Source organism: Amphiura filiformis, chromosome 9 (assembly GCF_039555335.1).
Source record: "Amphiura filiformis chromosome 9, Afil_fr2py, whole genome shotgun sequence".
Lineage (NCBI taxonomy): Eukaryota > Metazoa > Echinodermata > Ophiuroidea > Amphilepidida > Amphiuridae > Amphiura > Amphiura filiformis.
Genome location: NC_092636.1, coordinates 12,532,906 through 12,548,648, shown reverse-complemented (window position 1 = coordinate 12,548,648; position 15,743 = coordinate 12,532,906). Strand labels below are relative to the sequence as shown.

The window sequence follows — 15,743 nt, the reverse complement described above, 5'->3', positions numbered from 1 at the left end:
GATTTCTGTTAAATTTTTATTTTGTTATTCTTGACCCAAAATGCTGAAATACTAGTATTATAACTGCCAGGAAGGCTTTCTGTCCATTCAAACTTCAGGGAAGTGAAAGAAACCCCCCACTGGCTATTTTGGTTGTTTAACATGGAGTTCTATGATGGACATAAAGTCATAATTATGACTTTATGTCAAAATTGCTCTGTTGACCTACAAACACACAAACACAACAAATTTGGCTGATTCCATTTAGGTGTAAGTTGGGACATGTGTAAACATTACAAATATGCCAAAAAATCAGGTTAAAATTTTTTATTAACTTCATATTATAAGATCGTACATTATGGCTTTAACATAATAATACAAGCTCCATAGACTTCTTGTTTCCCAAATTAGTTCATTTTATTTAATCTTCCTTGAATCCTGTTGAAACTTTTCCTTTCCACATTTTTTTTCCTATCCAAACACAAAATTTTTACCCAAAGGAGTAACTTCCCTCCTTTTGGGGCAAATAATGGAAGAATAAAATGCCCCTGGTTATGAAGAGTACAACAAACTCATGAATTTTCAATTTTTTTGTTTCATGTGTGAAAATTTGCTTAGATATTCTTTACCATCAACAGTAATAGTAAAGCAAATAAGACCTTTCAGACTTATTCCATGATTTTTATATAGTTTTGCCCCATTTTTCACCTTCTGCTATCTACTGAAGATAGCACCACTGAGCACACACTAAGATGCAATAAGAGTGTCAACCAAATTGTTCTGCATTTTGAAGTTGTTTCTATGTTCTTTTATTTTGTTCCTAATAAAATTAGCATTTTTTTAAATCCACTGGACGGTGGACCCTCAGTCCCTCACGTATTCTTGTTATCCTTTTCCCCTCTCTCCCCCCTCACACATTTCGGCATACTCACAACAAAGAGGATTGTCCATCCCTATTTTTCCGGAAACTATCAAGAATATCGCCCAGTACTAAAGGTTTTGTAGTCTTTTACACAGTCGTTAGTGTGATGCACGTTTTGGTTTTCTTCTGTCATGTCTGTACGTTTCATAATTATGTAGTGTCCTTTGAACACGTCTAAATTTTCCTGTATTGGTAAACATTGTACAATTTGGTGAATAGTTGATGCTTAGCCTTAGATTGTAGCCAATTTTCATCGTTTAACGTACCTATTCCACACCAAGAGTAAATTAGAAAAGGAACGGAGATGGCAGGGAATGAGCTGCCCACGGAGTATGATGAAATAGTGTTAGGAACAGGTAAATAACAATCGAAACATACATTACAACAAGCTTACAATTATCGCGAGCTGCTTTTTGCATGTATATATTGTGGCTTTAGAAACTGTGCTGTATATATTGTGGCACATATACAGTGATTTTTTGCCTGCTGTGGCATGAACCTTTTTGCATGAGCTGCACTGAGAACTGTATATATTTTTTTGCATTGGATACATGTGTGGTGGCGGGAAAGTGCTTCATTGAACTTTATCATTTACCATTGGAATTAAGTCTACACAGGAAGCTAGACTTTATGGGTCATCCTGGCAATTCGGCATTTTGGTATCTTTTTGGTGTGCAGCTTTTCAATGTGTTAATTTTTTGTATGTTTCATTGTACAATTTTATGTCGCTTTTTGCCAAATAAATATGAATGAATGAATGGATCAATAGAATCATCATTTGTGCTATCAGCTAGTGGTGGTGGGAAACAGATGTTAGATGGGTAACTGGACATTTCATCCCCTCGCATTTTCATCCCCTGGACATTTCATCCCCTCGCATTTTCATCCCCTGGACATTTCATCCCCTCAATGTTAAAACGCTATTGTAGCGTTCTTTGAGCGTGATAGTAAAAAGAATGCATATGAATATAATAATTGTTTAGGATCTTTAGAAGGGAATAATATAAGGGAATTATCTTTATTTAAAATTAGTCTTATTTATCCAATGTATGCACCGTGTTCTGTATGAGCTATCACCAGCTGATCATGCATATAAAAATCGATCAATGTTGAATGGCAATAGTGCAATGAATTTACCTATTGAACAGTGCGTGTAGGCCCCCCCTACACGGATGATTCTAATTCAGTATTATTATTAAAAGTATTATTATTTTGTTATTTTACCGGGGTAGGCCTATCATTATCATTATTATTAATATTTTTATTATTATTATTTCTAGTATTATATACTTTGTTTTTTTTTGTTGTTGTTGATATTAGCCTGGACTATAAAAGCTAAAGTGTATTTCTTCTCTTTCTTCCTGTTATTTATGTATTTATTGTGCATTGTTTATGTATCTACATGCTGTTTATTGAATTATTTATTTATAATTATTATAATTTATGTATAGTTGTTCATCTATTAACAAAATTAGTAAATTTTTATGGGAACCATGTATCTGTTACATGGATAGTATGTTATATTATTAATAAGATAGTGATAAAAGATAATAGCATCAAATATGTCTGCATATAGGCCCTAGGGAAGGACATTTTTGTATTGTCCACTTGATGAGGTGATTAGATTTAGTGCAATGTCATGTTATACAATAGGAACAATAGCCGGCAGCCGAATTGATACAGGAAGTTGAACTCTTTCAATCAGTGGAATACATATCTATATTGGCAGTTTTAGTCGCCCAATTGGGTGACTTTTGACTTCCGTCCCACGACAAACAAAGTGCTCCCGCGAATTCGCGACATTTTGTCTACTTTGAAAATCTCACCCGCGAAATCCATTAAATATTGGGCGATTTTTGAAAAGCCGACTTCAAAATTGTTAAATTGGATATTAGGCTGTCATAGTCAAATTTTAAGTCAAGGGTCCTTCACAACAAAACCTCCAAACAACTAATTCAAATAAAAAGAAAACATTCTGTGGTCAGTGTGCATCCAAGTATGACAATGGGAAACAAATTGAAGTCGATACACACACAGGGAGATAACTGATATAAGGGCTTAATCCCCAGGACTATCCTTAGAATATTCCCATATCAATTCTCACAAGTGGCTTAAGACGACACAAGTGCCAAGCGGGTGGCCAAGTTTCTCTTTTCATGTAGGTTCACTTGGGTTTATCAAAAATGACATAATTACATATCTTTCCATGGCTCTGGGGAGTGGGGCAGTGGCTGAAAATAGGTTAGTCTACATTACCAGTCGTTATCTTTTTTTTTTTTTTTTTTTGAAAATCAACTAATTTTACAAAAATGCATGATGTAGGCCTACGAAAAAAAGAGGTTGTTTTGGGGTTAATTAAAAATATCACTAACTACATGACATTATACATTGGCACGGAGGGGGTGGGCACGGGGGGCTGGATGAAAATAGAAAATAGCTTAGACTACATTACCAGTCGTTATCCACGGACCGGGAGGGTGTTCTGGGTTTATTGATTGGAAGTTGACTGAACTTAAAACTCATGGTTATAAAAAATTGTATAAAAAGGAATGGTAGGCCTATACTATTTTTGATTTAACGTTTTATCAGCAAGAAAGTATATTCGTCCCAAAGTACATAAAGGTCTCACATAAATTTATCATGAAATTAAAAAAAAAATTGGTTAATGACAACCTGACTTCCAGTACGGCGTGTACAAGCACGACCCGAAATATCATTCATCCATCATCATGCACAAATCGGATCAAATCCTTTAGGTATTTTCGAAATGAAACATTTGTCAAAAATGAGGAAACCACAGTAATGACAAAGTTGAGCCCCATTCAAATACATGTAGTTGTGATGTGGTATATCAAAAGGAGACACTTTTGGGCAGGATCATAAATGGAGAAATATAAAACTACCCTGTGGTGATTTTTTTCATAATTTGGGTTTGTTGCAAATTGTTGATGTTAATAATGTTTTTAAAATATTGTCTGATAGTTTCAGACCGGAATATACCTGACATCTTGTATTTTTCAGACACTTTTCAAGGTAATTCCTACTAACATTGTTCAAGTTATCATACCTCCTCCTTATAGTAGGCCTATCAATGCTGACATACTGTGCATGGGTTCCTTGGGCACGGGTTACAGCTCTATGGTATTTTGGGTCTTTTGGTGAAAAGCTCAGTCTTTGAGTCCTTCCCGCCAGAGTCCTTTTTTTCTCAAGTGAGTTTCTTTCTTTCATTCATTTACGAATATTATTATGTAGTGCATGGTGATGATGGGGATACAGCTATAGATAAGATGGTCATGATGGTCTGAGACTAGGTATTTTCGTCTCAGATTATGCATGGTAGGGTCTTTTGGGGACAAATGCTCAAAGTCTATAGTTTTTACACGGGAACCCTTCTTGATGGTTCATCTTTTGTTCTACACTCATGTAGTCTTTTAATTTGATAAGTGGTATAAATGTACCAAAACCTGGACCACCTCCTCCTCACATAATAGGTTTATACTCATTTTACAGATGAGCTCAGATGATAGCTGCATAAGCTGAGTTGCGCTTTTCTCACCACGCGTTAGGAGTATTATGCTGATACTGATAGAACCTCCGGGCATGGAATTACAGCTCGGTGGTATAGGGTCTTTGGTGAAGTTGTTTTAGTCCTTCCCGGTAGTTCTTCATTCTTAAGTTTCTCTCTTGCTTTCTTCTCTCTTTCAATATGACTAGTGTGCAGAAAGTTGAATGTCAAGAGGCGGGTCAAGAGCTAGAGACAAGGTCATAATGTATATAGGCCTACGATTGTATTTCAGTGCAGTAGGGCCTAGTTTTCAACCCTGATCATGCTGATATTTTGGCATATTATTTGTAACGTTTAAACATGTCTAAGCTTACATTGGAATCACTCAAATTCATTATGTTACTTTGTAAGACATTGGAGCTATATAGGCCTACCCTAAGTAAAAGGTAAATGGAACAATTTTGTGTAATAATATGTTTAGTGAAAGGGACTTTTCAGATACTCAGGTTTTAAAAATATAATGCAGATATTTATTATCAGTTGAACTGACGGAATTCCAGTATTTTGCGTATAGTACTCCTTAGTCTTTACCGTTTAGTATTAATTTAATTAATGTAATTAATTTAATTCTCCAAAAAGTATAAGTAAAATTCTAACTATCCTTGTACTTTACTACTTTTTGAACCTTTTAATCGCACCTTATCAGTGATAAGACTCTGGTTATATTACAGATTCCCGAATGATTATATACTAGTAGTTGATTAAAGGTCCGTGACCCGATCGACATCATCATCCCCCCGATTTTTCTCATTTTTTTGCTAGGGTCTGTGGTTTTTGGTATCATTTAATAAATTATATTTTTCTCATTACCATCCTGAAATTTGACGATCCAATTTGATGTATTTTCGGAGAAAATAAGAATCAAGGGATGAAATAAATACAAAACAAGACCTTATCTTGTTAAGTATGATACGAGGAATATGAAAAAATATGAGAAAAAAATATCCCCCACTATAAAATTAATTAATTAATTAATTAAAAATATTATAAAAATCCCATTTTTTCATTAAAACAGTTCCTAAAATAAAAGAAGTGTAAAATGTACGTGATGATAATATACAAAATTAAAAGGGAATGTATCAGTGTCAAATTAAAATAAAAAGAATGAGATATTTTGTCACAAGAAAGATGAGCGTAGTGGTAAGGCGAAGCACTCGACGGGAGTGTTGTTTCTGGATGCCGGACCACAATGCAATTCATGGTACCAACGTATTGGCTTACTAATTGTGCTAATTATTCACTTTACGCTGAAAATGTTCTCGTTTTCTCACATAGATGCATAAAGGGGACAATATTTGAAATTGTATGTAAGTTTGAAGACAATCCATATCCTAAACTGATAGGGTTACCCCCCTTTAATAGCACACCAGTCAATGATTGAAAGAATTCAACTTCCTGAAGTTCCTGTAACCATTCGGCTATTGTTCCTATTGTATAACATGACATTGCGCCAATCACCTCATCAAGTGGACAATACAAAAATATTGCCATGATCCTTCCATATGCAGACATATTTATCAATATACAATAAACGGATAAATAATATTAAAAATGTACTAATTTTGTTAGATGAACAACTTTAGGTAAATAATAATAAAATAAAATAAAACAAACAAATAAATAAATAAATAAATAAATAAATAAATAAATAAATAAATAAATAAATAAATAAATAAATAAATAAATAAATAAATAAATAAATAAATAAATAAATAAATTAATTAATTAATTAATTAATTAATTAATTAATTAATTAATTAATTAATTAATTAATTAATTAATTAATACATACAGTAATAAATACATAAATAACAGGCAAAAAGAAAATACACTAAATATAACAATAAATAGTCTGAGCTATCAACAAAAAAACCCACAGTAAATAATGATAATAATAATATGCCTAATAATATTAACAATAATAGTAATATTATAATGATAACAATACTCACAGTAATAACAAAAGATATTCGCGTATGCACTGTTCAATTTAAGTAAATTCATTGAATGTATAAACTGTTATTAACTATTAGTCTATTATAGGCCCTGCTGCCATTCAACATTGATCGATTATTATATGTGTGATCAGCTGGTGATAGCTCATACAGAACACGGTGCATACATTAGATAAATAAGATTATTAATTTCCTTATATTAGTTCCTTCTAAGTTCAAGATTCTAAACAATTATTATATTCACATGCATTCTTGATTCACTGTCACGCTCAAAAAAGAACGCTACACAATAGCGTTTTAACACGAGGGGATGAAATGTCCAGGGGATGAAGTGTCCAGGGGATGAAGTGTCCAGGGGATGAAGTGTCCAGTATTCGTTAGATGTACCTTAACTTACGCTTTAATGCGGTGCGCCTGTTTACAGAGGCGGAATTTCCAAACCAACCAACCAACCAAGCATGACAATTGTCAAGGTGGTACGTACGTGGTGCATCCATTTTTTCACATGCCCTTCCCATGGCATGCATGCATGCTATAGAAAAATTATCAAACTCGTGTACGTGTACATCGTGGAACATACTCTTTGCGTGGCTGTGTGTAGTAAGCAGTTGTACGCAGATAGCCTCGCTAATATGGACACGTAGAGTAGCGTTTACACGCGCACGTGTAGTGTTTACGCGTGCACGTGTAGTTAGCATGATTAGTCGCGGAGTAACAAGCGTAGTTGAATGTTCCACGATGTACACAAATTTAATATTTTTTCTATAGCTAGACTAATTCCAATCAGCCGTCTACACTTCGCATGTACTGTGTGCTTCGTAGTGATGACGGATTATCTTACAGCCCATATCATGACGGACTTCTGAAAACTATTCAATGCGACTTTGGTTGTGCGCCGTAGCGCGACTGACTAACGGCGCCCGTGTAACTTAACTGTACCGCGCCGCTGTGACAAGATCGCACAAGATAGTAAATTATTTTTTATTCTCATGGACTGGAGTCATGATTCTTGAGAAAAACTATACTCCACTTCTCAATTGATCGGGGTTGTTCCATCCTGAGACGAATATACCTACATACTGAAACGGAGAGCCAAAATGCGATTTCAGATTTTTGGCCTGTTTTTTTAAGCTTACCTCCTGTGTGTTTGTCTATTGCAGAGATACGAAAATTCAGCTCTTGTCAAATTCATATTTAGAGAAAAGTCACGATGCTCACGTGTTCGTGGTAGTTTTTGATTGTTATTATGAATATAAAAATGATTGCATGGCTCTGCACAAGGTATATTTTTGTAAATATTTGGATTTGTTTACCTGCCGATCGTCTGTTGTCGCCGTGGGTTGAAAATACGGCAGAGAAATTTGTCATGTCGTCGTGCGTGCGAATTTGGCTTCAAAATTTCACTATTCTGCTAGAAGTTGTACAGAGATCTTATAATATTGTGTAAATAATTTTGTCAGGAACAAAATAAGGTATTACATACCGTCTACGAGTAAATATTGAGGACAAAATTCAGGTTTTTCATGTGTTGTTTCAAAGAATTTTAGATTTGTCATTTTGAAACTTCCCGCCATCAATCGTCTGAACGTAAACAAGTTTTTCCTAAAATTGTAAATTTCCTTAAAAACGACTTTTGTTGATCAAACTTTGGATTATTTAAGATGTAATTGTTTAAGAATGTAGAATTTTAAGATTTTTTTGAGTATTTTAATGTTTTACATGGTCAAAAAGGGGGTCATCAGTTTGATTCCTGATTTAAAAACACTTTAGCAATTGTTCTAGTTATTAAAATTGTTGATTCAAAATATTTTCGAAAGTGAGCGACTGACGCGGAGTGACTGCGCGATATCCACAGTAACGGAGCTTACGCTTTGAACGCAGCCGCCAAAAGGTTCCATGAACGCGTTCAGGAGAGTATATAAAGCCAGTGCACGACGCGAATTAATCAGATTGCTTGGTGGACAATTAGTCCACCCAAACCTTCACTCAGTTTGAAGGTAAGCACTGCCAACCAAAGCAAATACGCCCTACTCTGGAGCTCAGATTGAGCTAGGGGCAGCTTGGCTACCACAATAGTGGCAACACCCGGGTGGTTATGCACTCCGGTGTTTTGGCCTAGCGCCTATGCCTATTGTGCAAGTGACTTGCCGCACTCATGCACAAGTCCAATGGAAAATTATGCACTGTATTTTGTGTGCATTCATTGTTGCATGGCAAGTTCGTATAGGTGTACAGACATGGATACTATACTCTGTAGGCCTACTAGGCCTTGGCCTAGCCTATGACTATGTCATGTGATGAGAGATTCTGTTGATTAAATTGTACTTTTATGCTTTTTGATTATTCAAGCAGATAGTAGGCCTATATACTTTTCGGCAGCATTTATTGGTAATTTATTTGGATTTAAAAGAGATAGGCCTAAATAAGGAAATATCGTCATGATCAACAACAGAGATTGTGTATTTACCAGTGTTTACTTGTATTTATGAATTGTGATGTGATAAGACAAATATGAAAGCAAAATAACAATACAAGATATAACAAAAGAAGCAAATATAAAACAGAATTGTCAAGTCTCATTTTTACCTGTTACTTCTCCTTTCATGCATCACTGATTCAACATGTCTTGGGGAGAATTCTAGTCTTTGATACTACGCTACCACTTGTATGTTTAGAAGGCTAGTCTTCTCCATCAGTCGTTTACAAAAGTATTAGGGGCAAGCTCGGTCCCGTTACAATACGTCTCAGGTTCCATCTATTGCACTTACCCACTAGTCACGTCTTTCAAAGGGGAAATCCCTATTTTAGGCAGGCTCCCAACACACACTGTTGGTGGCGCTATCCGCCATAGGAAGTGGCTTTACTGCATGTGGGGCTCAATGGGAAAAATCACTAAAAATTAATTTTTGAGAACCCAAACCTTGAGCAATGTTGACTTATGTTGGTACTGGCAAAATACTGGATTCATAAACTATCACAAAGTGCAATCTATGTTCCATCAAGTCGATGCTCTTTAGCGCAATTAAGTAATTTGTGCGTAAATCAAGACCATCCAAAATGGATGGATTTCTTACAGTAAAGGGTTCATACCACTAAATCCGCCTGTGAAGCGGTTTCCGGCAAAAGTTTATCACGACTATAGTCCCAACTTTGCATACAAATTGTGCAAAATCGGTGCAATGTTAACAATTTTAGTGTTGAAAATCGTGTTTTACTAGAACTTTACAACTTCACCCACAAAATTTTGGGCAATTTGGTGACATGTTTTTGTCTGTAACTTCAACAAAAGTGTATGGTAGGTAATTTGATTCTCTTTCAAATGAAAGAACTTTCAGCTAAAAATATTGAACTTCAAAATTTTAAGAACATCCTACCTATTGGTTTGTACAGGGCCTTTCATTTCAAGTCAATTTTCTCAGCAGTTCAGCATAGAATATACTAGCTCGAGATACCCAAGCTAAAATACAGGTTTACATTTTACTATCCATTATCTTGCTGTATTTCAGCTAGAGCGCCATAGGTAGAAAACCCAGGTTTTTTCTGAGAACAATACAAACACATAATTTTTTCATGACTTCAGTGATGCGACCTCGATGGCCATCAAATTTATTCACAATGTCCATTAAAGTGAGAGAGAATTGAATAGTTTGCCACAAAAGAAATGAACACAATAGAAATTAGCATCTCATGAATGCGCTACGGTACCAATCTTTAGAAATAAGAAAACCCACTTTTAGACAGGATGAGCTGATACCAATTTGCCCAGAATGTTTTGAAAAATTAGGGGTGGGCTTATATACTTTCCATGCTTCTGACTTTTAATATTATTATCTTTTGTAGGGCTACAGGAGAGTATTTTGGCTGCAGCTCTTGCTAGAATTGGACACAGAGTAATACATTTAGACAGGTAACTATAGTGATACATGTGCTGTACTGTGTATAAGCTATGTGGGTGACGGTGGGCCGAACCCAGGCCATCAGTTCATTCGTTCCTCTCAAAGGACGAGTGTGGGAATTATCCATCAACATAAATATTGTGTGTGTACACATTGTGTGTATAATTTACAGTTTTCAATTTCTAAACTGATCAAATGACATGTCAATTTGTCAAGACATAATAAAAACATATTGATGTACACCACGCTGTCACACAATGAAACACAGATTGTGTTAGACTGAACGGAACTCAGTCTTCAATGATAGTCATTTAACTATTGGTCGTTATTTGACTATCATTTGAAGACTTGAGTTCTTATGATACATCCTCCTGGGTGCAGTATCAGACAAAAGCTTGGGATTATTGGGGCAGAGGTTATCTTTTGAATCCTTTCATGACCACTGAAGCAGTCAAGGACACTCGCATGAATGGGAAGACTTGTCGCTCGTGATAAAAGAATGTCAAAGGTCATAAAACACCAATTTGGTGTTTTCCGCTCCCCATAATATGTGTCTTACGAACAACGGCTAGATTGCATTGACATTCTGATGGGGAGAACCCACATGTGTGTTCAGTTCTGTTCATCAATGAAACAAGGTGTCTTTCATTTTCCCCTGCACAGGAATGACTATTACAGTGGTGATTGGGCAAGTTTTAATCTCAATGGAATACTAGATTGGGTCAATACAAATACGGTGAGTAATCGTGCTATCTGTTTCCTCACAAAGTACACCCATCATCTCAATTGTTCTTAGCCCCCTGAACACTACTGGTCATCTAACAGCATTTCTGATTGGTTGATAACTTGAAATGCTCAGTTCAATTGCCAAACAGGGTTCACAGGTTTTTGCCAAGCAGGTGGAAAAAACCGCGGTTTTAACCACGGTTTTAACCGCTTGGCAAAAACAGTTTTTGCCGGCAAAAATGGCAAAAACTAAAAAGTGATTTAAAGTTCAGATTTTTGATCTTAAAATTAATTATTAAATTAAAAAATTATTTTCAACAAGGCCAGATTTTGTAATTAAAAATAACATATTAAGAAATTAAAGGCATGCATTTTCATTGCTCACTTAGTGCATTTAACTGAAATCTGGCATATCAAATTCAAAACTTTTTCATTTTAAGGACTTGATGAGACAAAAAATATGTTGAATGATTCATTAAAAGTTGTATGTTATCCTGTTTATGAGCTTTCTGTGTACTTGTTTTAAACATTTGAGTGACTATACATAAGTTTTTGCCAGTTTTTGCCATTTTTGCCGGTTTAAACCAGGCAAAAACTGGCAAAAACAGGTTTTTGCCAGTTATTGCCACTTTGTCGGCAAAAACAGGTTTTTGCCGGCAAAAACCGAACCCTGTTAAATGCCAAACTATATGCTCAAACTTACATAATTTTGCAGATGATCTAGCCACCATTGATTGGTTCAAAATTGGATACAATATTCATTTTGGCCAATCGGCAGGTAGTTCTCAAGGGGCTTAACGCGGCTGTGTACTCTAGACATTGTTTCTTTCGCAAAATTGTGTTTTTTTGATATGTTTGTACTTTGTTATGTTTTTTTATAAATACAAGGAATGAAAATCCAGATTTGTAAACTCCAACTGCAATATTTTAAGGATTTTATTTCACTATTCCACTCGTGTGAAAAGGAAAGAAAATCTTTGTTGTACCAGCAGGGTACACGCGCGCAACAACGCATCGCGTTGCGTATCGCGCAATTTGTTAACGCACAAATACGCTACGCATACACGACGCTTATCTGCATGCGCGGCGCATCTTATGGAAACACCACTGAAGCACAAAAACCTAGTGGTCAAATGGCTCCGTTTTAGTTGATAAAATGTGGATTTTTTCAAGTTCTTTCCCCCGATTTAAATATCAAACTTCTCAAGGGGCCGTGGATTTACCCGATGTTTATGTAATGTAAGGTAGAAAAATAAAAACTGCCGCATTCTCCTGCGAGATTCGATGAAAGTGCAAAATGTGACGACTTTAAACTTCAACGGCCATTATTTCAATGTTCATTTTCTCGGTAAAATGACGATTTAGGTACACGATAACTCAATAAATACAGCATCTATAGGTAAGCAAATATGATCATCGTAAAAAGCATGATCGACTCAAGAAACGGTTTTCTCATTTTTTATATTTTGGTCTATTTCCGATTTTAGGCATCATTTTGTGCAAATAGGCGTTTGTGAATTTCAAAAAGTTCATTTTGATGCCATATATAGTCAATAACTCAAAAAAATAAGGAAAATAAAAAAAAAAAAAAAAAAAACGTTTTTGGAATGGAGCCTCAAGATTGAGCTAAAAACAAAATAAAATATTTTGGAAAGAGTGTTTTTTGTTATGATGTACCTAACAAATATTGCCAAAAACTCACTTTTTGTGATTTTCTTCATAATTGTTGTTTTTACCCCAAATCTGTATTTATATTAAGATTTATTGATGTCTTGCCTTCATAAAAATGTATACTTTTATATGTCTTATGCATAAATAATTACAAAGTTATTGCACTTTTACTACATGCATGTCTGAGAGTACACAGCCTCCTTAAAATAAAGTGACAATCGGTGACTTACTAAACCAGGTGGGTTGTTTCAACTAAGAATATAATATTTTAATGTATAAAAAATAGCAAAGGTAAAGGTTATCCACAAATTTAAGCAAAAAAGGTGCCTAACACAGTTCAGATTGCAAAAAAAAAAAAAAAAAAAGGACCCCAGAGCCTCTGTGAGGAGCTTTGCACACGCATGTGTGTCCTAAAGGCTCATGCTCTAAAAGGGTGGGGATTATGTAGCTTCAGTATAAAGGTTGCCTTGGTGAAAAGGGTGCGGCCAAATGAAAAATGGGGTGGGGTCTGATCCCACCGCCCATTATGTAACATTATGATATTGCATGCCAGTGTTTTGAAAAATTATATAATTTGTTGTCAGGATGAGAGTGGAGATGTGGAAGAAGCTCCTAATCCACCCGCTGACCCTGAAGGCAACTTGCTGCAAGAAGGGGAAAGATTGGTATCGCTACCACACAATCCAAAAACCGCATTCAACATCCAAGTTAAACGCTATGTTCAGTAAGTTCATGAAGATTTCTTCTCTTGTTGTTGCTGACAAAACAGACAGTAGTGCTATTACATGTTCATGCTGTGCCAAAATATGTAAACATCAGAGATGTTTTAAATATGGTGCATATTTGTATATTTGTGAGTGGCATTTGCCATTTTCTGTGTGTGTCTGTATTTGTTTGTATATAAGTGGGTGTGTGTGTGTTGGTGTTTGCCTGCAAACGAGGACGCAAGCAAGAATTTTCACATTCAAAATTTAAACCATGGACCTATCTGCTCATTCACGGAAGTCTGCAGTAGGTCGCAGTTGCATGTCAAATGCATTTAGAGATACGTCCGCTATTTTGCATTAAAATATTGACCGCGGTTGGTGTGCATTGTGTATCTTTTTTTTCATTTTTAATTTCGAATCTATTGATTGTTTCCATTTTTGTTAATTTTCAGAGAGGGGAATTTAGATGCTATCCAGGAAAGACCAATTGTATTTCCACCTCCTGATCCAGTGCCTGAAAACAATGACAACCAGCCTCCTCAGGAACAGCAAGATGCAGAAGCTCATGGTGCATCAGGACAGGACGCCCATCAAGATGAAACTACCGAGAACAGAAATGACGAGAACCAATCAGCCAGTAACTCTTTGTCTGGAACTGTTGAAGGTGATGTGACAGAGAAGGCATCTGGAAGTGAACTAAGCACCAATGATCCTACATTACAAGGAACGGATAGTGCAGAAGGTCAACAAACATCTAGTAGATCTGAAAGTCAGCAAACAACTGGTGAATCTGGAAGTCATCAAACTCAAGAGGAGAATGAGTCAGTGGCAACTGATCAGGCAACACATGAAACACCTGCAGAGGGTCAAGCTGGTGAAGGTCAAAGGTCATCAGACAATCAGGAAGAGGAATCTGCAAGAGCTGAGGGAGGTCAAGACAACTCGGAGCAGCAGCAGGAGGCAGAAGGTGCTGTTGGTGGAGGTGAGGCTAGTACAAGTGCAGCAGCTGAAGCAGCAGCACCAGCACCTCCAGCCAGGAGGGTGTGGACATGGGCAGATATTAAACGACAGTGGCGGAAATTCAACATCGATTTAGCTCCAAAAGTGAGTAAAATCAAGTGGAATATTTGTTTTTAATGTTACTAATTTTGGCCATAACTTCCTGTTTTGAACTGTGCATCGGCCCTGCAGAAAGAAAGAAGCGGTGCAAAGTAATTAACAATTGATGTAAACATAATCCAAAAGAAGATTCTTGATGACAGATCATTTGCCAAATGAAAGTACAATCATAAGCAATTTGAATAGCCAAATTGAAGCAAGCCATCAAGTGAAGAAAGTTGATGGCAGGTATGTGACTGTTCTCGGATTGTGTCCTGTACCCTATTCTCAGTTTATCAAGCTGCTAATCACAACAGAGGGGTCAGATAACTATTAAGGTTATACACAATTTTGCCATTTTCAGAAGCAAAATGGGATGCACGTAGCCCCCTTTAAACTTATCTATTTCTGGAAATAAATATCGAGAGAGAAACATAAACTACGCCTAAAAGCTGAAAGTGTAAGGGTCATTATTATGCTTGAATTTTCCACTTGGCTCAAAATGAAATGTACTTTTCAAACATTTCAAATTTTTTTCTATTTCTGGAGCATCAAGATTTTTGGGAACACGGCCATAATTTCTCATTGGAAGTGGCGATTTTGTTGGGAACTTCGACGCACATTACAAACAAGTCAATAAAAGAATGTGCATATTCATTCTTGATATTGGTTGTCTCGATTGTTTATGTAAGCTTAAAATGTTGGCCGAATTTGAAGTAAAATGGCCTCCACTTGTATGTCGTTTTGTAACCAGTAATAATAATTCCTGTGCAAGATTTCATAGACAAAATTCTGACCTACATTATTTCTATAAACCCTCTTCTGCATGCAGGTGCTATTTAAATTTTCATTTCGATAGCAGAAAATTGAGATATTTGCTATTTTTCCGACTCGCTGCTGCCAAATTGTCTAGTTTCGCGATAAAAGATACAGCGAAATCAATTTTTTTCGAACCATTTCACCTCGTTTGCTTGTGCTTTGAAGTACACACTTCAAAATTGATATAGTGATTCTATATTTCAAGCTGCGTCATACTGTGTTTTTCTTACCTCTGATTGTCGCTGCTCAAGGCCAAAATTCGAAATTTTTTGGACAGAAGTGACACTCTCATTTCTTTTTAAAACACATGTTTACGTACGCCATTGTTACGACGGGCTGTATAGCCTGTATTTGCCAAGTGGTGTTGCGAGGGCAAGTGGTGTTGCGAGTTTGGATTTTAAAATA

General features: G+C 35.9%; 1 protein-coding gene across 2 annotated transcripts in view; it reads left to right on the top strand.

The window, feature by feature from the left end:
• The first annotated feature begins 1,036 nt into the window (after positions 1–1,036).
• Positions 1,037–15,743, top strand: part of LOC140160644 (rab proteins geranylgeranyltransferase component A 2-like) — a 58,946-nt gene continuing 44,239 nt past the window's right edge. Inside the window, exons 1-5 of one of the 2 annotated variants that reach the window (XM_072183906.1) lie at positions 1,037–1,257; positions 10,262–10,328; positions 10,981–11,053; positions 13,299–13,438; positions 13,874–14,525. In XM_072183906.1, coding sequence (XP_072040007.1) covers positions 1,206–1,257; positions 10,262–10,328; positions 10,981–11,053; positions 13,299–13,438; positions 13,874–14,525 — 984 coding nt within the window. In that variant the 5' untranslated portion in view covers positions 1,037–1,205. The remainder of the gene's footprint in view (positions 1,258–10,261; positions 10,329–10,980; positions 11,054–13,298; positions 13,439–13,873; positions 14,526–15,743) is intronic. The other variant, XM_072183905.1, reaches the window with a different exon arrangement.